At 42.4% G+C, this 24,073-nt stretch overlaps 1 protein-coding gene across 6 annotated transcripts in view; it reads right to left on the minus strand.

Moving 5' to 3' along the window:
• The window catches only part of kcnma1a (potassium large conductance calcium-activated channel, subfamily M, alpha member 1a), a 129,166-nt gene that overhangs the window by 74,538 nt on the left and 30,555 nt on the right, over positions 1-24,073 (minus strand). For all 6 annotated transcript variants that reach the window (XM_070915985.1, XM_070915988.1, XM_070915987.1 and 3 more), the window contains exon 2: positions 21,515-21,676. In XM_070915985.1, the coding sequence (XP_070772086.1) occupies positions 21,515-21,676 (162 nt within the window). The remainder of the gene's footprint in view (positions 1-21,514; positions 21,677-24,073) is intronic.

The following is a 24,073-nucleotide window of genomic DNA, read 5'->3' on the forward strand; positions in this document are numbered from 1 at the left end:
ACAAGAAGTCTCCCACTTTATTATTCATCTGAACAAGCCTCATAGGTTTAAAATCACACAAGCCTCAGGGACCCCCACTGTTCACGTATCATCTCCAATAAAGCCTTGGCCCATAGTACATGGAAGAAAGTTGGAACTTTTAATCTGAAGCTATTTTGGTTCATTTCTAAAATAAAAAAAACTACTTGTGCAAAATGTTAAGAAAATCCAAAGCCTGGGGCTAATGAGGCAGCTCAATTGTGAGCTGATTTGCATGCTATTATTACAGAGCTTCCAGAGGTCGACATCAAAGGCAGGAAAATAAATACCCTTGCGGGTAGTGTAGGTAGGTGAGAGATGACAGGAAATCTGAACTAGAATATTTCTGTTTTTCTTTCTGTCAAACATTGAAATAAATACTTTCTAAGCATCCTAATGGGTTCCCCAAGATTACACGAGCGGGAATCCTCAGTGGGGAGTCAAGAATGCCCGTTAGTACTGTGTGGCATCAGGATAAGCTTGTTCATTAATCCGGCCTGGCTCGCTGGGTTAGCCAGAAAGAGGAGCTCCAAAATGTCCGATTGATGCCTCAGCCAGAAAGGATTTCAGAGGTCCACAGCCAAGGAAATCTCTGGCAAAAGTAGTGTACTGTTTCACTTTCCTTTGGCTCTAATCCATAATCATACACATCTGTCTTTTATAGCAGGTTGAAAAGAGCTGCAGTCAGTATGTATTCATTCATATTCAATACAGATTATCTCAGAATAAGTCACATCGGTGAAACAGAAAACAGATGCAACTCTATAGGATTCCCTCACTCATCAAATTGTCACAATGTTTGCACTGCAGAGCAAACATTTACATCCATTACAAGTGTGTGCTTTCATAACAAATACTCCTACATTATCAGAAATGTGTCTAGCGTCAAAGCAGATTTAAACACAAAAGGAAACCGAATCACATGTCACTGCACGAGGAGAGCGTGTGAGACTCTCGCTGGGGAATGTCAACAAATGAAACCTCCATTAAACTTTGATGGCATACATCCATACATCAGCACACACTGTGATCTCCTCTTTACCTCTGCCTCAAATGGCAGGGGGCTCTAGACGGCTACGCAGGTGTAGGTATGATCTGACACTCTGTCAGAAAAACCCACTCTGTATTCCAGTCACACACTGCAACCCGGACTACTGATTCCCACTGGGCGACTCAACAGATGTATCACAAGCATACCGATTCATACCAGAACATTTTTACCAGTTGGACGAGAATTACCAAACACGGACAGGTTTGTAAAGTCGATAGTGATTAATAATAAAAGGGACCACACACATTTTGGTTTACAGAACTAAAAAAAAAGGACTAAAAAATAGCGGCTATATGTTTTTTCTAAATATATTCAACAATCCTTTTATATATATATATATATATATATATATATATATATATATATGACACTGTAGAGCCACAGTCAGTTGTTTTTTTTTACATTTTAGAGCTTTGGTTCTGAGGCAACCTTGACTAAAGACAATCCAGTCTCAGGCTATCAGAGTACTGGAAAGTTCACTTCAGACTGTCTGAGGCTCAGTCTGCTGAAAGCTAGCCTCTGAACAGACTTTCCAATGACATGAATGCTAATTGCCACCCCCATTGCAATTGTACTCTCCTCATTAAATGTGCCATCAAGATAGTCCCTATTTTTATAAATAAAAAAAATAACAAGCTGAAGAGTAAGTTGTGCACTGGTGTGTGTCTCAGTTGTTTTCATCATCCAATCCACTGTAGAGTCACAGTCAGTTTTAGGTAGTACTACATGAACTAGTCTTCTGTAATGAAATGTCTACAATCAACATTATAGTAGTATATCAAAAATGCTGGGTACTTAGACACAAGTCCAGATGGCCTGATGCATCTAAGACTTTATTTCTTTTCAACAGTGCAGCACAGTCCCATCTCTCTTTTCTCTGTTCATATCATCTCCTGTCCGACCCTCCCACAGCCAGCTCTTTTTGTGTTATCGTCCAAGGTCATGCGGTGACTGTCTCTGGGGTATGGACTGGTTGAATAGAGCATCGGTTAGAACGTTAACCTTATCTTCAAGATCATCTTCATCATTCATCCACATTTCTCACTCTTCAACACATGAAACATTTTTAATGGCAAAATCTTTAGAATTTTTAAAGGTATGTTTTTCTTCTTTAGTTACAGATAATGTGATATACCACAGATACCACAAACACTGTTAGAATTTGGTGTGAAAGTGTGACATTGCCTTATTTCTGAAAATCTGGCTGACAATGGACTGATTAGTGACATTACAGATTTTTACAGTTAATATTGTTGCTGATACCATGACTAATGACTGTTTTGACCACTACAGGAGCCACGTCCCACTCTCCTCATGTCCCTGCACTCCAGCAACTTCAGCAACTTCCTGTCACTTTCAAAAGACTTTTGCCTCCAAGGCAAGAGGGAGTGATTTAGCTGTAAAGAAGCAGACACAACTCTCAACTGTTTGGGAGAGGAGTGTTGAGGGAAACATCTGGAAAATTCTGAAACAGTTCTGCAGACTGCATAGAACCAATCATGATTCTACTTCTGCATTTTGTCTATAGCAAAGATGGTGTGAAAGCTTCTCATTTATTTGAATCAGACATTGCAAAACTTGAGAGGCGATACTACTGGGACTATGCCTGATTTTGATGTGTGAAAATACAATCATGGCGTGAAATGTAACACTTTCAGAGCGCTGACTCCATTTAAAAATCAACTTTGGCATCGTCAACAGGACAGGTGCGAACCGACAAGCCACAACAAGCAGACCTAGATTTTTCTGCAGCTGAGTATGGACAGTCATGGGTAATGTGCTGGTTTGCATGTTTTGTGATACCCCACGACACAGAAGAAAATAGCGCTGCAACGATTGGACTTTGAGTCTGTCTTTTTTTAATGCCAAAATCCTCCAGCTTCTTAAATTTGAATATTCTCTGGTTTCTTTATTATTGTATTGTACACTTAATATTTAATGGTTTTGGACTATTGGTTGGACAAAATAAGACATTAAAGATGTCACCTTGGGCTTTGGAAGATTGTGATGGGCATATTTTTTGACATTTTATAGACCAAAGGATGAATAGATTATTTGAGAAAACAATAATTTGTCATAATTATTAGTATGATGTCCTAGTATTATGTATGTGCTAAAAAACTAACAATTTACATAAAGAGGTTAAGGACAGCTAAGGCCACTTGCACTGCTACCAACGGCTAAGTTTGGGAATTAACTCAATTTAAAAAGAAAAGCTATCATCATACCTTACCACTATATCTTACTGTTAAGACAGCATACAGTACATTATCTCATATTACAAAACTCTAAAGAAATGACTGTAAATACACTGACAGGCCCCCACAATGTTTTATATGTCTGAAAAAAAAAATGCAATCTCATAAATCAAAATGCAACCACTGATGCTGCACCCCTGGAATTGGCTCCATTTAACCCTAGTGGCCTATGAGACAGGCATATCGTCGTACCTAGGCAACAGAAACAGTGATTGACGGGGGAGAGGGTGGGGAGGGGGTCGGCATGAAATAAAGCCTCTCAGGTCTGACAGGATGACAGCTCCTAAAATGAGCATCTGTCAGTAGGAGATGAAGAGGAGGCCTGTGGGGATCTGTTACAGACGGACAGGACAACCTGTCTGAAAAATCTATTCTAAAAGTTTCTCTGTGGCATCATTAATTCATGAAAAGAAGATTTCTTTTGCTACTTGCGCACTATGAGAGATGTGTCACTGCCGGATGAAACCATCCTAACAGAGGTGGACTTATGGACACTGCGAGATGTACAGTATGCTCTAGATACTGGAAGGGCAGGTCACCCTTCCACTGCAGCATCCTGTGTGTAAATGGCAGCCTTCCCAAGAGACCAACAGTGTCACCATGACCTTGAATGTTCGAAGAGGATTCCAAAAGGACAAAAGAGGAGAGAAGGATGCAAAGAGAGAGAGAAGATAAAAAGATGGAGGTGATGATGACAGGAGATGGGAGGGATGAGAGAATATTAGAGATACACCCCCTGTGGGACATGTGGAGCATTAAGAGGTGGCAGAAAATGGCTTGTGGCGGAGACAGAATGAGAGCGAGAGAGAGAGAGCAGCTGAAGAGAAGGAGGAGTGGAGGGATGGAGAATATTAGAGCATGTCCTCAAGGCACAGCAAGAGCTTAAATGCCACAGCGTGTACGCGTCCGTGTGCGTGTCTTCACCTCTTTGTGTGCGAGTGCGTGCATGTCGTGTGTGCATGTCTTCAGCCTCTATATGCGTTCAACCTTTGTGGGTGCGTTTGTCTGCAAGACAGAAGGGAGGACCCCCACTGGGATTATGCCAGCGCAGAGAAGATGCATGTGACCAGCCTGCAAAGAGCCAGTGACAGCGTTAGAGGGGAAATTTCAGCATCATATCCATTCTCCACCCGACATCCACCACATGAGCTTCTGAATAGTTCCGTTTGAAAACTGCAGTATATCTGCAGAATATTGAGTGGGACTTTATAGAAAGCTGCTGCCACTGCACTGAGTTACCATAATGTACATTATGCACATGTACTTTAGCTAGAGGGCAACATTATTTTCAGTGAAATGTGACTGTACAGCTGTTACAGTGATGCTAAATCAGTGGTAAGTTAGCCATGTATTAAATGTGGGAGTTCAGTGGAGGCTCTCTGTGACATAACACCAAAGACTGATGAACTCTGGGTAAAGTGTGGCTTTTTGCCGCAGGATATCACAGGTCCACAAACTTGTTCCCATGCCTCAGAGTATCTAGAGTGTCAGTATGTTTTGCCACAGCCTCGCGAATGGAGGAGGGACACGACAAGGACAGCATCCAGCACCCAGGCCCAATTTTTGGTTTTACTGCTGAAGGAAAAAACAATAAAATCTAAAAAACTAAAAAGCAAGATTCAACATTTTCAGCAGGAGCTCTGTTTATCCCTATGCTGACTGTCCCAGCAGGAAAACATTGAAATAAGCAGTGTTTTATCACAGCCTCCCATAAATAAATGAAAAGATACGCAGCAGCAGTCAAATAATAAAACACATCATAATCATGACTGTTGCAAAAAAGTGAAGGAAGAAGTACTGATTGTGAATTGTTTTAGATTCACAATGTAATCTAAATATAGATTTGCCCTTGTTGCATGCAAAACTAATCAACCTGATGAGAGGTTGTTAGAGGCCATTTTTCCAACACAGGTATTCCCAGCTTTTGTTGTGAATTGTTGTAAATGTGCTGTCGCAGTTACAGTCAGGTCTTTTAAAATGAGCCAGAAAATTGTTAAATACAGAACACCATTGCTTGATCAAACTGTTACTTCCTAGGTGAGCTATACAGGGTTTTCCTTGTCATTTAACAATTTTAAGTACCCACCACTACCCTTTGCTCTAATTTGCCAGTAGTGTTGCTATTTTCTGAAGGAAAGTAGCTACTTGCCAGATTAGGTCATACATGAATTTGCATATTATTTTTGCAGCACTTCCCATTCTAGTTGAAGGAGGAGGCTGCAGCTGTTTTGGGAGAGTTACGATTGTGAACCTTTTTGCATAAAACAGCCAAAGCAATATGGTGTCAAGACAAGTCAAAACATTCCCTGTGGTTTCTGGATTTGTCGCTGGTCATTCTGCAGACGTTATGTCAACAGCTAACCCGCTAAATCTAGCACTGGTTGCCTGGTTAGTGACGGTAGTTACCATGACTATGTCTCCGTAGGTTGGTGCCCATTCTGACGAATTACAACACAATCAGACAGTTGAGTGGGCTACAAGCAGAACTAACAGACTTATACCTAGGTGAGAAATGGCAAGACTTTTTGGACTTTTGGACCACTGCCTTGAGCGATCAACTAGACCAGGTAAATGTCCCACCAGTCCCGGGCCATCAACAATCCTTACTGTTGAACCTTGAAAATATCAGAACTGTTCTTAATTCAGTTTCTGCCAGACCATCTAAATACTATTATGTTAAACTACAAGTATCAAGGCAAAGAATCATGTTGTCAACATGAGGTTGAAATATGTGTGTGGTAATATGCTTAAGCTAATTGCTAGTAATTTATGAAGAGTTCAGTAAAATATAGTCTTAGGCATCACCACTGAATAAGGCCCCTACTACTGGTAATTCATGCACCCCTGCTGGCCTCAGATTGAATCCTGTCAGAAATCTCCTCTATTCTTCCCCTCCCTGTATCCCATTAAGCTTCAATAAAAAGAAAATACTTGATCTCCCCCAAGACATCTCCTTAGACTTCTGCCATGCAGGGAATCCTTTCAGTCTGACAACATGACACTGAGCAGGGCTGTTCCTCTCAGGTGTTTGTCCAAAAACTAACCCATAAAAGAAAGAAATCTGCAGGGAATTTTCCCGGTTTTCCCATGCTACTATTAATTTATGCCTCCACAGCTGTTTTATTCAAACTCAGACGGAGTGGCTGCATAAATGTAGTTTAATAGTAGATGCAGTGTTTGTTGGACAATACAAGAAAGAAACCTTAAGGAAAACCTTAAAGAAACGAGTGGGTGGTCCGAAAGAAAAAGAGGTCAAAGGTGTAATTCCTACTTTCATACTCCAAATGCATCATCTATGTTAGTCATAATCAGTACAAGTTAAAAAAAAATGATTAATACAAATATATATCTCCTCAATCTTTCAATTTACTGAGATTTGTAAACACCTTTGTTGAATTCACTCTGTTCCTTGATTTTTAATCTCACTATTGTTAGGAAGTTAATTGTGCCATGTATCAACCAGTAGCCAGCTTGACATTTACATAACTAGTGCAATCATCCCATCAGAACAATGAAAAACGACCACTCTATCTACAGTATGAAAATGAGGAGAAAGGAAGGTTCGCTGTGTGAATACTAAAAGGTTGTCTTTAAGTGGCTTATTCTCCATCTGGTCTGCAGGTCATAATGTATTCAGGTCACTACATTGTTGTCCGTGCACCGGTTACTGCCACACAATTCCATTATGTGCCTTTAATCATGGCATAAATCATTCCTGCCATAGTTAATAATATCAAAACTTTATCACACCAATACCATTTCTATTACAATGCATGCAGAGCAATTACTTTGTCTGATGCATATTGCGGAATTCAGCAGAACCTTTCATCCTTCTCCAAAAAATGTCATACTACATTTGGCTGCCAGAGGAACAGCCAAGCTCTGCCAAATATGGAATTAAAAACTTCAGCTTCCCTCCCAATAAGGCAAATGGATCGACTACTATCAGAGTGATAAAACAATATGGCTGCACCACATCCCGTTTTCTCTTTCCTTCCACCCCCACCACCACCACCACCACCACCCCCCACAGGCGCATAGGTTTCATCTCGGAGGAGACGCAGCGGTGACATGATCTTTATCTAATTAAATCAAGGTTTCGTTTAATTTCCTGAAGGTTAATGAGAAGTTTATCATCCGCACCAAAGCCCACTTTCGCTCTGTAACAATGTAGTGTGTCCTGATAAGGTAGAAAGCTTGCTCGCAGCAAGGTGAAACATGAGACTAGGATCCGCAGAGAAGGAAAAAAAATGTATTAGTATTCTGTGTTTGTTGGCAGGCTATGTGTAAAGTGGAGAGCAGCAGCATCTCAGTGTATCCCTCCTCTGTTTGCTCTCTGCCACATTAGATCAAACCCTACACACAGCTGTCCAGCTCAGTCAATAAGGTGGGTGGATGCCTGGAACCTTCCATGAATGACCTTAACACATCTTTAATACCTTCACCCATCAGCAGGAGGGATGAAGGTGTCACAGTAAACACTTGGGCAGTTGCCTTCACCAAACAAGCCCATAGATGGCTGTGAGCAGCTGAAGTCTCTCATATAATATTGAAAACAAAGCCAACATATTTTATATTCAATTTCATTTCTACTTACCGGGCCCTCACTATGCTTTTGTAGTTTTGAGATATGGCAGGGGAGAGGAACAGAAGGCTAATTTGCTAATGGTTTCTGTTCCATTGCCTTTTGGGGTATATATTATTAATACCACTTTAGTCCTGCAGTCATTCATTCAGTAGGTAATTAATAGTCTCCCTCGCAAAAAGATAGCTAATCCAACTCCAACAGAAACAGACAGTAAAGGATTTTACTCTCTCAGTTAAGGAAAGTCCATTTTAAATACAATTTTACATGTTGAACATCTATGCCCCAAAAAGCCTTGCAGCTTTTTTCCATAATCACACGTAAACGAACAAATAAATGCAAATGTATTATTATTCAATGAATTACTACATCCACAAACACAATACAGAAGAGCTTATGTTAATAAACTTTTCATATGGTTTCTCACAGAGCCCCTGACCCTTATAAAGAAAGAACTGAACCAAAGTCCACTTCAGTGTCCATCAGTTCCACCTCTCACCTTTCCTCTCATGATAGTCTGCTTGTTTGATTGATTGCTGACAAGCACTGACCCCTGTGTCAATATTCAATATCCAACATGCTTGTCAGTGGAAAGTTCAGCTGCGTGCTGCCCAGAAGGCAGTCGGTTCCCCTGAGATTGAGGATTTTATAGGTTTAATATCAGTCACAAGCCTTTTACAATTCACCTCTCCATTCTGATGCATGATTAAAAGTGTCACATAAAGCTGCTGTATACGCTCCTGTCTCAAGCTCCTGCATATACACATTCCTGACTTCAAATGGGGTTTGGGGTAGTGCTGTTATAAATCCATCAATTCATATAGGAACTGTAACTGCAACTCTTACTCTTTACTGTTGTTTTATCCGTCTTAAATAAGCAGCAGCCTGACTGAGGACCAGGTGGTGGCTTTGGTACCTTTTCTGGGATGGCATCAGGCATCATCATTTATCCTTGACAAACTCTACATAGTCTTTCCATAATTCTTTCCCTGGAAATCATTTTAAGACCCTAATAACACAGTGACAACTTGTGAGAGTACAAGCAAAGAAAATAGTGAAAAAAAAAAAATAATAATAATAGATGAGAAAATACTTTTATCAAGTTTATGCCCCCTAATTTATTGCCCCTAATTTGTTCAGTATCATTTTAACTAATTCTGAGCTTCTTCTTTTTTTCAGAAGAGACTGGGACCATGACTGTAATCAAAATGGTTCAAGAACAGTAAAGGGTGCTTGTTGAGGGGTTAATTCCTAAAATCTCAGCCCACCCAAATTACAAATAACAAATCCTCCAAATCAAGCAACAAAATGTTAGTCCATGCCCTCCAGAATAACACATATCAGCATTTTCTGATCTGATTCTCTGACATATCTGCTGCCACCACAATACAAAACCAAAACTACTGTACAATTCAGGTGAACTGGCCCTTCATCAGCTCATCCAAAAAGTGGATACAATGAATGGAAGCCGCCAGGGATGGTGGAGAGAGAGAGAAACAAAAACGGAGACAGAGGGCACGAAGCTCATTCCTGTGAATAAGAGATGTGACGTTGCCACGGTGATGTGCCACTAGTGGGAATAACTGTGAATGCAATGTGCCAGAGAGACACATACAGCTGCAGCAAAGTAATAAAATGGGATCACAAAACCAAGACATGATTCAGTCTTCAGAGGCTGGGACGGTCTGGCTTTTTAGCCCCTCTGTCAGAGGGAGTTTTATGCTTTCATTACTTCATCTAAGTAGCCCCATGGTGGAGCTCTCCCCAGCTTCTGGTCTACAGTCCATCTATCGTGGGATTATTTCAAAAGGCACTAAAGTAAATGAAAGAAACAGTTAATGTCATTTTGAATAAAAAGAAATAGATATCTTGCAGAGCAGAAATGATGCATTTCTTGGAAAGTAGGGAGGGGTGTCTGCACTCATGCATGTGAGCAGGTTCAAGAGCTAAATGTGTGACAGAGCTAAGCGTGTCGCATTCTCAGCTTGGTTGCAGCCGTTTACCAGTCACGGTATTTTTTATTCATTAGTATTGATTTAACCTGAAGGATAATTTGTCCCTACCTTCACTTTGACTGTGCCTGACCCCAACTTTAAGAGCAGCCACGTGCATATCACATAATAATTACAGTGAACACACAATCACTCATATAGCCTTCATACTGTATACATTACTAATGCAAGTACAGGCTTTTGTACATGCAGTCAAATACAGTAGTGTCTTTGCACACAGGATGTACTGATAAGAAAGTAAGGGAGGAGAGGAGATGGAGAAGGAAGGGAGCAAAGTCGTGCTGCTTCTGGTCCTTCTTTGATACACTGAAGCTTTGAAGTCAATACTGATGCAATTTAGGGCCGGAGGCAGAGACAGACCTACAAACCATTTAATTAGCACCTTGCCATGACTCCTAATATGAGACAGCCTCAGTTACAAAGCCAAAAAATGAAAAAGCCAATGAATATTTGCCTGGAAAAGTCTAGAAGGAAAGTCTAAAAACATTTGGCAAGTATATCAAGTATACTGAAATAGAAAAAAACTGCTGCAAATGCATTTCGGCCTCTAAAAAGTGTGTGCTGAAATCTATATCCGGATCAATCCAAATATCAATTTTCCTCTTCCTCTTTTATTTCCTCTCATTCCCTCTCTGTTCATATCTCGGCCCTCTCATACAATAATCTTCCTCCCTCCTTCCTTCCTGTGCCTCTTACATCACCTGCGATCGTCCCCTGATGATCTCATGGAAACTGTGAGCAGTGAGCGGCGGGCTGGTGGAGGTGATGTGTTTTAGGGACACATTGTGGCCGTCCCATCCCAGGAAACAGAATCCCAGTGGGGGTAAACGGATCTGAAACCTGCCTTAGCAGATGGTCCCCACGGTGCTGTCTCCTCTGATAAGCAATTAGAAGCGCAAACATGACACGAGTGACAACAGCATATTCAGAACGAACCTGAGATCATATCTACGGCCAGGTCTGATACTGTCATGGGTGTCATAGGACGGTCAAAAAAGACAGAAATATGAAGCATATAATACCAATATGCCTACACACAGAAAGCTGGCACTCAATCATTCACCTTCTGAGGCTCTATGCAGCACAGTGGGGAGGTGTTTCCCATCAAAATAAAACCTTATGTGACAGTTGCTTTTTGTTGCATCTTAGGTCAGCTTTAGGAGGAGTAGAACCATATCATCTATCTTCCACCACTGATGTTGCTGCAATAATAACCTGTCCACCCTATAAAGCAGAGGTAGGGATGCAGTCAGCCCCATCTCCAATGATCCTTTCACTCCCACACCATCTCTGTGTGTGTGACTCAGACCTGCTGATGTATAGATGGTGAAACAGACCGAGAAGAGGAGGCAGTTCCTGCTTCACAGAGCAACTGACATGCAGCATAAAGCCTGCACCAAGAATATGTTCAATGTTAATAATTTGATACTTCATCAGTCCCCTCTGGGAAGTTCTCTTAATGCTTAGCCCACTCCAGGGAGTTCATTGTACAAAGTGAGTAAGAGAGCAACACCTATGGAGCTGGAGGTATTCAGCTTCTTCCTCCAGGAACCTCCAGGTCAATTTACCATCGTTCAGTAGCACATACTAATTTATCTTTTGCTTCTACTGAAGATACCTCCAACTGAAATCACAATTAGTCATGTCATGGAGGAAAAAAGAAATGCTCCTTTAGCCTTCAAGTATGAATTATATGTGAACTAATGTACAAATTTGACTGACAGCTAAGCAGGCAAGGGCACTGAGACCCAGTGCAAACAAAAGTGTACTTGTAGCTAGTTTACAAGCCACGGACAGACAGCATTTTGTTAGCAGTTTTTGTAGAATAAGGAGCACTCGAAATAAGGTATAAAACTGAGGTTATCCTTCTTTTTGCTCCTTCTGCATCAGTAGGAAAATACAAGAAAACACTTGTTTAATCAGCAGTATTGCAACCAAAGGAAATTTCATTCTTTGCTAATCTTGGTAATGTCCTCTGTCCCTAATCCTGTTTTTTGGAAAGCTTTAAGAAATGTGCCTGGCAGTGCCAGCGGTGTTAGATGCGGTTGGATCAATGTGATGCTGCAAGTTCTGATCCATTAGGTGTGCGTCATCCCAGAGGCACTGAGTCACTCAGCACTCCTCCCCAAGACCATACCAGGCAGCCATGACAAAGATGAGACGGGGAGAGCGCTGTCTTGGAGGTGACAGGGGGCTCCAAATGACAAACATGAGAATGTCTGCATCCTCTGTGACTGCCTACTTGGGTCTCTATCTGTCTACACGCAATTTTCTGCCTGTCCATTTGCCTTTTTGCCTCTCGACTGTTTGCTCTGTGACTGTGTGCCTCTATCTGTCCGTCAATCTGTCTGTCTGTAGCCTGCAGTCTGATGCGCTTGTGACTCTAAATGTAATCTCATTTCTGACTACGCTGTCACTCCTCAGCCTGAGGTTTCAGCAGAGCATAAATAATCATATTGTAAAAAGTAAACAGAATATCATTACTGCAGTCACTTGCTGAGAGTCAAGGAAGGCAATATTTTAATCATCTAATAGCACAGACTACTTGTTTAAAAGCTATGGCTTGTTGTAATTAGCTAAGTGATTTTGGATTTCCTTACGACACACTGCAAGGGCAATGCCACCAGGGTTGTTCTCACAAACAATAGCTATCTGAAACAAATTATGAAATACAGTAATTGGACTTTTTACTTCATACATTTCAGTTACAGGGGGGATAATTTTATTTGTGAATATTTTTAGAATGAATGTGCCAGACTAAAGGAAACAAATGAACATGTACTGTCGCCACAGTGTCTCAGATACATTGCCTTGTAAGTCACAGGTGACTTTGATCTAATAAGGAGAAGGCGGGGTAGCCAGATAAATTAAACATCACTCCTGTGTCTGCTCTCTTGACCTTTTTGGGAGGGAGTTTGAGACAAAGGGCACGGAGGCTGCAGGTCTGGCTGTAGGTCAATGGCGCTTTGGTATTAAGAGGTCTAGGTAACAAATGGATGGGTTAATAGATGAGGGAGAGAAAGAACAAGCAATGATGAGTCATCCCACAGAACGGCTCAGAGTTATGACGGGCCTTAAGGGGGGCTGCAGGGGAAATCATTCATGAGGACAAAGTGAGACCAACCATTTCAGAGTTGTAAAACTCTCCCTAGTGAGTGCTGCAAATGTAAAAGCAATGTAATGCTGATCAATTAAATGGAACAAAGGAAGAAATCCAACAACTATAACTATGATATGGTGTGAACAGTGTTATCCATTAGGTGATACCAACTACTTTTAGCCCTGGCGCATATTTCAGATTCAATTTATTGAATCATTCTTCTCTGGTTTATCTTACTGTGAAGGAACTCCAGCTGTAACTCTAGTTGTTTTGCACACTCTTCTACTCTTACAGAATGTGAAATGGAATATTTTCTGGATAATTTAATACAGTATGTTGTGCCTGTATTTATATATGCATGCTCAGATGTACAGCACTATGTCTGCTTGTTAGGTGAGAAAGCAGTGTGTGAATTTCTACCAGCTGAAACGATGCGGCGTGATGGCAGGGCTCCCTGTTGCTCTTCTTTCCTCCTGTGACATCTTGCTTTCCCTCTCATCCCCTCCTCCTCCTCCTCCCCCTGCTACACTCCTCTACCCCTCATTGCATGACTTATGTTTCTTATGTGGCGGCAGCCCAGAAAAACCGAGCCAGCAGGGCTGCCTTCCCACAGCTGACCTGTGGCCATGGTATGAGAATACATTCTGAACCACATCCATAAACCCAGTGACATGTAGCACTAAATCAACGACTGACACCAATAAAAGACATATAAACAAACATTTATCATCACATCACATATACACTTAACATAATTACTTAACATTATCTACAAAAATACATAGAAAATAGCATAATTTCCACTACTCAGCTGTAGAAATTCTAAATGTGTACTTGTGCCTTGCTGTGTTAGACATATATAAGTGTTTTTCTACTTTTCCCTAACCTTTAGAATTAAGCTAAAAGTAAAACAAAGCAAAACTAGAATATAGAATACCTTTTATATAAAGACTTAGGGCCCTATTTAAACGATCTAAAGCGCATGGCGCAAGTGCATTTAGGGCGTGTCCTACTCCCCTTTTGCTAGTTAAACGGTACATAATTTGGGCACTAAGTAAGGCACAAGGCACAAAGGGGTTGTATTTAGTCTCTTAATTGTTCCTAGGTGTGTTTTGGGTGTAACTTGAATTAAACCAATCAGAGTGTCATCTCCCATTCCCTTTAAATGCCAGGTGCGCCCACAAATGCGCTGATATTTAACTGATGAGGATAATTCAAACAATAAAACATGTTTTGTTCGTAGCTGTAGAGATCATAGGCCTAAATGAGGCGATGTAAGAAGTTGAACATCAGAGCCTCTGAGCGATTGATATCAGCTGATTGGTTTATGCGCTCTCCCTCCTGCCTGTCGGCCCACGGAGAGCTCCTCGCTGGACTGTTACAGTGTGTAACCTTCGTCTCCTCTTTCTCACGCTAGTAGACTCGATTTGGTTCCTAGCCTTCATCCTCTCATAGAGAATGTCAGGTATTCTACACAGATGGGCGCGATACATGTGCTACTTACACAACGTGGGCGCTGGGCATGAAAATGACAGCTGCATCGGTAGGAAACTGGCAATGACACTTGCACTGCGCAGCGTGTCGCTTTGCACCCTAAGAGTCAACAGCCATGTTGCAAGACTGTACTTGGGCACAACTTTGCTTTGAGCTAAACGCCAACTTCAGGCTGCTACCATGCTCACAATGACAATGCTAACATGCAAATGTTTAGCAGGTATTATGGCTACCATGTTCACCATTTTAGTTTAGCACTTTAGCATGGTAACATTTGCTAATTAGCACTAAACACAAATTACAAAGATGGCTGATGGGTATGTCATTAGTTTTGCAGGTATTTAGTCATAAATCAAAGAATTTGGAAAAACTGAAATTTGATGATGCTGATGATGATATGGGAGAAGTCAGGGGATTACCAACGTTATTACAATTCTTCCTGTGGAACGTCTCAGTGTCTGTGCTGAATTTCATGGCAATTCATCCAACACTTGTCAAGACATTTCATTGAAATATTAAAATTGTGGCGCTAGACAAAAAGTCAGGGGATCACCAAAGCTATCAGGATTTATCCTCTGGGGACCATGAATGTATGTATAGAATTTCATATCAATCCCTCCAATAGTTGTAGACCGACCAACAGACCGACAGAGCAGCATTCTTATCCCTATAGCCATGCTTGCGGCATGGCTAAAATCCAAACACTGACTTAATCATTGCCAAGAAATATTTATATGGAGGGCCACACTCATCACTCGCTCACTGCAGCTATCTTGTCATCCTGATCAAATACTTTTATTTCATATTTCAAAAGAAAGAATTAATGCTCACTACAAACCATTTTCCTTATCCTCGAAGTGCCTAGTTGTTGTGGATTATTGTATTCCTACATGTATAGCCATGAGTATGAGAGACATTGGCCGGCACCACACCCATCTCTCTCCTTCTGCTCCCTCCACCTCACTCTCTCTGCTGCAGTGCTTGTCCCCTGTGGTCCCTCTAACATAAACAGCCATTCATCACCGTTCAGAGGATTTAAGTCAATGCCAATTGGATTGCCATCGACTGAACTGATAAATTATGGCAAATGACACAATGAATAAGCTGTGCAGCTAGCTAAACTCAACAACTGGGAAAAATGGGGAGGGAGGCAAGGAGACAGCCTGGAGGTTTCAGAGGGCACCGAGTTTGAGTTAAGGGAATAGGAGCAAACTGGCTCAGAAATTGAGTTTCATTATGGAGGAGCACACTGCCAGAGCAAAGTGCCATGTCACCAAATGCTGAACAGAGAGGTGAAAAATTGATAGATTTGTCCGTGTCCACTGCTATTAATTTACAGAGAAATTGGCTTGTGAAGCGTGTGTGACGATTCCTGGAGACGGTCTCTGTGGCTATTGATTGCTTATTTCTCACATCAACATGACAGATGCTTTCTTAGACAGACACTTTTGACAGACACCATGGGAAATGAGTGTGTTTGTGTGTGTTGAATTCAACTGAATTATGGCACATGCATCAGTTTAATTATTCTATATGATTTTGCATACTTTGCTAAATCATGGTATATAGTGATAAATGGAAATATCATCATCAATATTATGATAATGATTCCAACCATTCTGCCCAGTCCTAGTTCAGGGTGTACTTGCATATGTGCCTGTATGTGCGTGGGTGAATATGTTTGCTGTACAGATTCCTCATTGAGCTCTCTGTCAGTAACACATACTGCTCCCCAATGAATGGATAAAACATCATGTCGTAAAATCCTCATTCTTGCAATCATCGGCAAGATACCGTATCCTACTGAATGCATATGAAGAGACATAATGCTGCCTGTTATTTTTATGCAAAGAGATGAGGCTATTGTCACGGAGGAGCGTGATGCAGGAGATTGTGCTGTGTTGACAGCTGTATCCATGCTGAGGAGTTTACTGACAGCAATAAATTAGTTCCACACACTCAACGGGAAAACGTAATTAGCCAGCCCAAACAGACACACACAGACATGCATTTACACATTCATGCATGCACACGAGAACACCGACATGGAGAAACATACTGTGTCTACTCAGGCAAATACGCATCAGACGCACACACATACGTTCATGGGTAAACTCAGGGACGCAAACAGACCCTGGCAGTACCCAACGGCTGCTGTAAAAAAACACAAATATGCTTATGCAAGCCCAAAGGACTGTCAGTACAAAAATGTACTTATACATTAGGGTTAAACACACACACTGCACTAACCTGAAATGTACTGAAAAAGTAGAACACTGTGAATGACAGCTGTTCTCCGTGCAGGCAGGAAAGCAAACACAGGGGGTGTGAGAGGACACATTCACACTTATTTTCTCCACAACAGGATGTTTCGGGACACATGGAAACACAATGGAACGTACCGACAGTGTCCTTACACACTTTGCCCAATCTCACCTTGTTTCCTGCCAAGACACACACACACACACACACTGTAACTGTTCTCACACATAAGCTAGAGACTGGGGGAACTGAGATAAGAGAGGGGTAATCACAGGCAAAGGTAGACAAGGGTAGAAAGCATGAGAAAGAAAAGTGTGCCCACGGTCAGAAGCTCTACTGCAAAATCTGTTTGTTTTTTTAAATGAAGCATGCTGGATTTGTTACAATTGCAGTTAGAATGCGGAGAGAGACAGATGCGTTGTATTTGCAGATGACAAGGGTCAATATGCAGAGTGCCATGCAGTGTGTGGGTGGATGGGAAGGCAGAGGGATGACCATAGGGTTTAGGGAGCGGGCCATGTGAACAGATGGTCCCCGGTTGCCACCCAAGATCCCATTAAGAAAGATGGCAGGGCTGACCTATTTCTGGACCCACCATGCCGTGCAAATCTACTGCACAGTGAGATAGGGCGAATGTCTACATTCATAGGTTATAATCCTCGCTGTTTTTGTTGGACATTATGGGATTACATACGTTGTTACTGTAGCATTAATGCAGGAATCAATTAGATGGGATGCTGTGGTAACACAGCACAAGAATTCAGCCTACTCATATTTCCAGCTGTCCAACTAGTAATTTCCTGGGACATTGTGCCCTTGAGTGCTTAATGAGGTCTTTCTACAAAGCAACTGGGGTGATACGGTTGTCAAGAGACCGATGAGCCATCAACTGTCGGGCCAGAGGTGCACTGCCTCTCACCTATGTTCCACATGCAGTGCCTCTGTGTGGACAGCTGTCTCACGGGGCTCAGAGAGACACTTCCTCCTTAAGCTGCAGCTGGCACTTAGTCGCTTAGTTGCTTCCTGCTCTGCTTAAGTCCCCACAGACTTTTTCACCTATCAGTCAATTTCAAACAGTCCTTTCAAAACCGTTTTAAAATATTTGGAACTGATTGTTGTTAGAAGATTTATGGGGGGGGGGGGGGGGGGGGGGGGGGGGGGGTTCTTCTCGATATTTTTGATGACTGCATTTCCAGCAGAGCATCATGTTCGATTGTGTTCAATCAAGTTCATTACCCATCATGTTTTTCCTTTTGCCCCCGAGCTTAGTGTCAACTGAAAACTACACTGGAGGCAGATCATGTGTGAATGAGGTGATAAATATTTGATAAGCTGATATTGTAAAGGTGAGGGGTGATACTACAATGCTACAGACCCACACAGGGGAGCAACACTTGCTCATGCTAACATCAATCATTTCCCTCGGTATTTTATAAGGCACATGAGGTGACACAGAGCCTAATCGAAATTGGATATATGGCTCTGTGTGTGTGTGTGTGTGTGTGTGTGTGTGTGTGTGTGTGTGTGTGTGTGTGTGTGTGTGTGTGTGTGATGGTGGTTGGGAGGGGCATGAGCCATGTAGGTTACAGAGGCTATGATCACACAAAGACAGGGGACTTTGACATACGACCAGTCTGAGGAAACAAGGTATTATCAGCACCTTTGTCTCTTGAAACCACATAAGGCATAAAGATACCCATACATTCTCACATATACACTCACACACACACACAAGTGCCTGTGTGCACCCACTGCTCTTTGTTTACTGTTATTACATGGTCTGAGCAATGCCATGAGCCATAATAGCTTTCTGCTGTCGCAGCCTATGGCTCAGCCATGGGACTTTAAAACAGGGCCGCTAATGACCACAATGATTCTCATGCAGCACATGTCAGGTCTTAATGGTTGGGCAGCGTGGGTGGGTACGTGTTCATTTAATTCCTTTCTCATCAGAGCAAAGTAGTTTGGCAAAGTCACATTAAACACCAAAACAAAACAGGCCTTGTTCTTCGCACCCCAGTAATTTGGCCCAGCATGGAGAAACAATATGGGGGACTCCTGGGCCTAGCTGCTGCTTCGGATGGATTTAGATTTGTCTGGTAATTCAATAAGCCTGGAGCTATACTTGATCTTTCACTAGCAGTGAAGTCATCAAGGCAAACAAATGAACAGGGATGGAGGGCTCTGCCTTTCTGCCTACCAGAAGCTATCTGTCTCAATCTACTTTGGCTCTTCCACCTGGATAGAATGGAGCCTGCATCAAGCTTTAATCCCACCTGTGCATGTGTGTGTGTGTGTGTGTGTGTGTGTGTGTGTGTGTGTGTGTGTGCGTGTGTGTTATTTCTGCTCTTCTCTGCCCAGGCAGACACCCCCCTAATGTCAGATGACTGAGCGCCACTACACAGCAGTTGCTATGGTTACCAGCCAGGTTCTGTGTACACGGATACTCACTGCAATTTTGATCTGCAGTGAAGCACTGATGGGAGAGCAAGAGTCCCACAAAATCATCCACCCACCCACACATGCACACACACACACACACACACACACACACACAGCATATTTAGATGCACAAGCTATCATGCATGTACTGTGTATGTGGAGAAATGTTAGCATACATGCATCCACAAATGAACACATTCCACCCACATGAGGAGACACTCATTCACCTCCACGGAGCACACATATCACACATTAGTACATATTGTGCTGCATATCATTAGACTGAGCACGTGAGCAAACACAGCCTGCTGGGCAGAGTTATCGGCCCCACCAGAAGTAGCACAAATCACAGTAGGTGTATCGGTATATCTCTATGCCTAGAAACCCCTTAAAAGCCTTATTTCTCGCTGACTGTCACAGCAACGCTCCGTATCACTCTCCATCCGCCTGTCTGTCTCTCTGTTGGTGTGTCTGTCGTTATGATTCTTTTCTCTCTCTCTCTCTCTCTCTCTCTCTCTCTCTCTCTCTCACACACACACACACACACACACACATTCTTACATACATACAGGGCAGATTGGAAGCACTCAGTCAGAGCAGAAGATGAAAGCGAGAGGGAGCTGTGTCCATGCCAGCGGAGCTGTGTGAGTGGGGAAGTGATGAAAGAGTGGCTCATTTAGTAAATTGACAGCTCCCTTCAGGATTCTGCATCTTCTTCACCATGAAAGGCCCGAATCCTTCTCAACTCCCAGCTATTCTCACCAGGCGTGAAGAAACTGTCACATTCCAGCAAACATTAACAATGGCAGCATTTTAGTACGGATCCTTCTCTCTCCTGACTCTCACTGCTGCTTCATTCAGTCCACAGATGCACAGTGGATGTCTACGCAAGACAGACATACTGGTGTTAATACTCTGATGCAAGTTAAGATGTAAAAGCAAAGCTAGACAAGACAGAACATAGATTAAAAAAATAATGTTTTGAATTTCCTATTTACAAAGGTGACCGATACACTGACACAATGAGTAAACAGACACCGTAAGCTTCTTCTGGCACAAACCATACCCTCAATTTCTCAGCGGTAACAGACAGTTTTCAAAGTAAAAAGTAAAAATCTGTTGTTGAAGAACAGCTGATGCAGAGACCCTCAATATCTTAAAAAAATATCTTAAAATCATAAAACTGATAAAGACACAGCTATTGTCAGGGTCATTTCACTCTAGTGCATATTGTCCAGCATGGAAATGACGAGACTAACTTGAGTGGACCTCAGTTCTAATCAGACACCGTGAAGTCTTTTCATAATGAAGGCAGCTAATAGAACGAGGCTAGCAGTTACAGGCTGTCTGCCACTCAGTGGAGCTAAGTGGCAGACATCTTGCTAAGCTGAGAGGAGGAGCTGATGGAAAGGCAGTTTTTAATTTTAATAATGACAGCACAGGACAGAGGAGACACTTTTTGAGATTGAATCAAATGTTCACATGTGTTTGTACAACCTCAGACTCCGTCCTCTTTACAAGCAGTGCTTTTGGAATATGTATCCTTGCAGTACTTGTGACTGTCAATGGACAGAATTAACTGTGATTATGTTGAAATATGAAAACTCAGAGACTGAATAGCAGCACAGCATCATATATAAGTTGGACCATTACAGATACATCAGGATTTGGCAAAGAGTGCAGGAGAGATTCTGGGGCGAGGGAGTGAGGGATGAAGCTAAAGAAAGGAGGGTCAGCAGGGGAGAGGGACAGTAATTCATACCAAGAGAAAAGCCACATTGACAGCCTTTTACCTACTGCACAAACACCACATATGCTACCTCTCGTACTTGACAAATAAATCTCCCCCTTACATACACACAGGCATGTTCATGCACACCCACACACACATAAATACACACACACTCATCGGTTCAGCTGGCAGAGACACAGCAGAGTGAGTTACAGCTTGCCGTGCATGGAAGGCCATTGCAGCAGAAAGACAGCGCCAAATAGCCAACTGAGATTCAGTGACGACTGAGCATCCGCTAGCATCTGTGGGGACAAAAATTAATTGGCCTACAGTATGTCTCCACTGGGACCTGTTAAAAAACAGGTGAGTAAATGTGTACATGGCAGCGGATTATACAGTGGATTAATCTGGAAGCCAACTTGGGTGTGAAAAACAGTTGTGGTCTGTTTGCCTGAGGAAAGACCAAACTGTTGCACAATTGTGGATTGGGCAAATGATTGTCCGAAAAAGTGCTAAGACAAAGAGAGACATTTATATCCACTAGAAGAGGGAAAACCTACCAGAACTCTGCCAGTGAGTGTCTGAGCGGAGATCATGACACCGGCCCAGTCTTTGACTGAAGTCATCCATCCAACCTCGCTGGCTGGGACCTCCTCCTTCTCATCACCCTTTGGTTTGTCTGCTGCCGGATTGTTGGCGGGGTTGTTCACCTTCTGAGCCTCCTGGAAGAAAAAAATAACAATCTGTGTAAGGAAATGGAACATATTAAAGATAAAAACAGGAACATTATCCCTTTAGGGATAAGGAGAATCTACAGGGGAGAATTAAAGGCACAAACTTGAAGTGGCATTTAACAGTGAGGATAGAAAGCATTGTTGGCTATGGGCAAATCAATTTCTCTTATATCAGGGAAACCATGTGCAGGCGTCACGACCCCTAAGAACACCCCAGGTTGTTGAATGTACTCAACAAACTAAAACAAATGACTTATATCAGCTCCAACTGTAAAACAATATCCTGTTAAGTGTATTCCTGAGCTCATGCACATCCACATTCATGACAAGCTTCAACCTCTGAGGGCAAAAAAAGGACTATGAGTGCAGCCATCACGCTATGATGGCATCCATCTGCTATATGTTGAATATGTGTGTTTGAATAAGTTTGAGTGCACGTGTGTTAGATAACAACAGAATGTATGTGTAGTCACCCTGCAGTTTTTCCACATATGGCTCTTTAAGTTAATTGTTCCTTCGGGTAGAGAGAGGAGGACTGTTGCTCTCACACAGGCCTGTCAACGTTTCTTCTTGTGTCCGAATGAGTGAGCAAAGTTGCATAGCAGTTCATTGGCATGCTTTGCTTGGCACAGTCACCGCATGCAGCTGTTCATCTGCAGCCATTCACTCACTCCTGATTTGACACAAGCAGGGACTCAGCTTCCTCGTCATTCTGGCAGAAAAAAGGAAATGAGTAGATTTCCCCGAGTTTGACAAAATCCTTTGATCACACACAAAGACGCATAGTAAAGTTGTTTGTTGTGCGTCACTCTCAGCCTCATAAAACAATGGGGTTAGGCCCAGCATATGGTGTCCGCGGAGAATCCCTGGAATTGCAATAACTTTCAACCCTCTGGATGGCGGCCCATTCCTTTCCAAGGAGGCAGGCTTGTATTACCGAAGGGTACACATGCAGCACTTTACAATGTCCCTCCTCACAGTGACATCCGACAAGTAGCCATCAAAACAGATTATGTGCTACGTCAACAAAGTGAAATCTGCTTCCCAGTGCTGTACATGTCACATTGCTACAGTTTGTTTGGATGACCCCATAACATCCAAAAATGATGACATAAATAAAAAAAGATTGGTGTTTACAGCGAGTTTGTGTTTGTAGTTACGCCCGACACATTTCGTTCCAGGAAGAGTATGGGGCAATAAAGAGATGCCACCAAAGGCCAGGCAACCACTGGGGTGTGCAACTTGAGAATTTCTGCAGGGCTAAAGAGCAATGCTATTACAGATGAGCCCGAGAGACTGCTCTGTCCATTTCAAAAGGATTGTCTGGTCAAATTGGATTACATTTCATAATGATATGGCATGGACACAGCTGCCATTTTCCTAATTTGATTCCAACCCCATAACAATGCCAATAAACTGGCCCTAAAAAAGCCTGACTTCGTCATAAGATCATTATCTGCTCCTGCCGTTGGGCTTCTCAGTACTGCGGTGGATAATTCAGTTACTTATAGTTTATATACTCATTAAATAGCTTAGTGTTTGGAGACTCACAAACTTTTACAGTACCCATCATGGGTATGATCTGAACCTTTAGTTTTGTCTTTGAAAGTCATACGGTGTCAGTGCCTGATTATAAACGACAGCTACCATTACTGGAGGCAGACTGATCTTGTGAAATTCTGGGATTAAATTATGGAGACACTTATGTAAACAACATCTACATTTCAAAGTTCAAGCTTCTATCACGAAACTTTATATGAGATCCTGTTGCCTGTAAGGTGGAGGATATGCTAAGCTGTAAATAGTTAAATATGCATATCTAACAGAATATGCAGGCTGCATGACTAAGATTCCTCTCTTAAACTCCCAACCACCCACCACCCCTCGTCCATACTTCTTCAGTACTCACTTGACTACGTAGACAGCATGCGTCTCGCCTGTCACATGCTGCAAATACTCTGCAAAGGTGTGTGCATGCAGGTCACCGTGCACAGGGATGTCTAAGGTTTCACTCTGATTGGCTAGGTGCCTGCTCGATAGCACTCCAGGCATGTTGTGGTGGCATAGTATGTGCTAGTCTGTACTCAGCAGTTACTTCTTAGCCAGAGGGCCCCCACCAACCTCACACTCCACGCATATACGCCACAGTAGGAACATACCACATCTCACTACAACTACTGTATGTCACGTAAGTCACGTCTCACAGTAGCAGTACCTGTTTCTAGCTTCTTGCTACCGTTTCCTCCAGATTTCTTTTCAAGCGTGCCGTAAATGCCTTCTGACATAAATCCTGTCACAGCAGTTTATGGGTAAATACTGCTAACTGACTGACAGGCTGTGCTACTGTTGCACCACATGATGGAAATACCAACAACAACGTCGTCA

This window comes from Enoplosus armatus, chromosome 12, assembly GCF_043641665.1.
Source record: "Enoplosus armatus isolate fEnoArm2 chromosome 12, fEnoArm2.hap1, whole genome shotgun sequence".
Lineage (NCBI taxonomy): Eukaryota > Metazoa > Chordata > Actinopteri > Centrarchiformes > Enoplosidae > Enoplosus > Enoplosus armatus.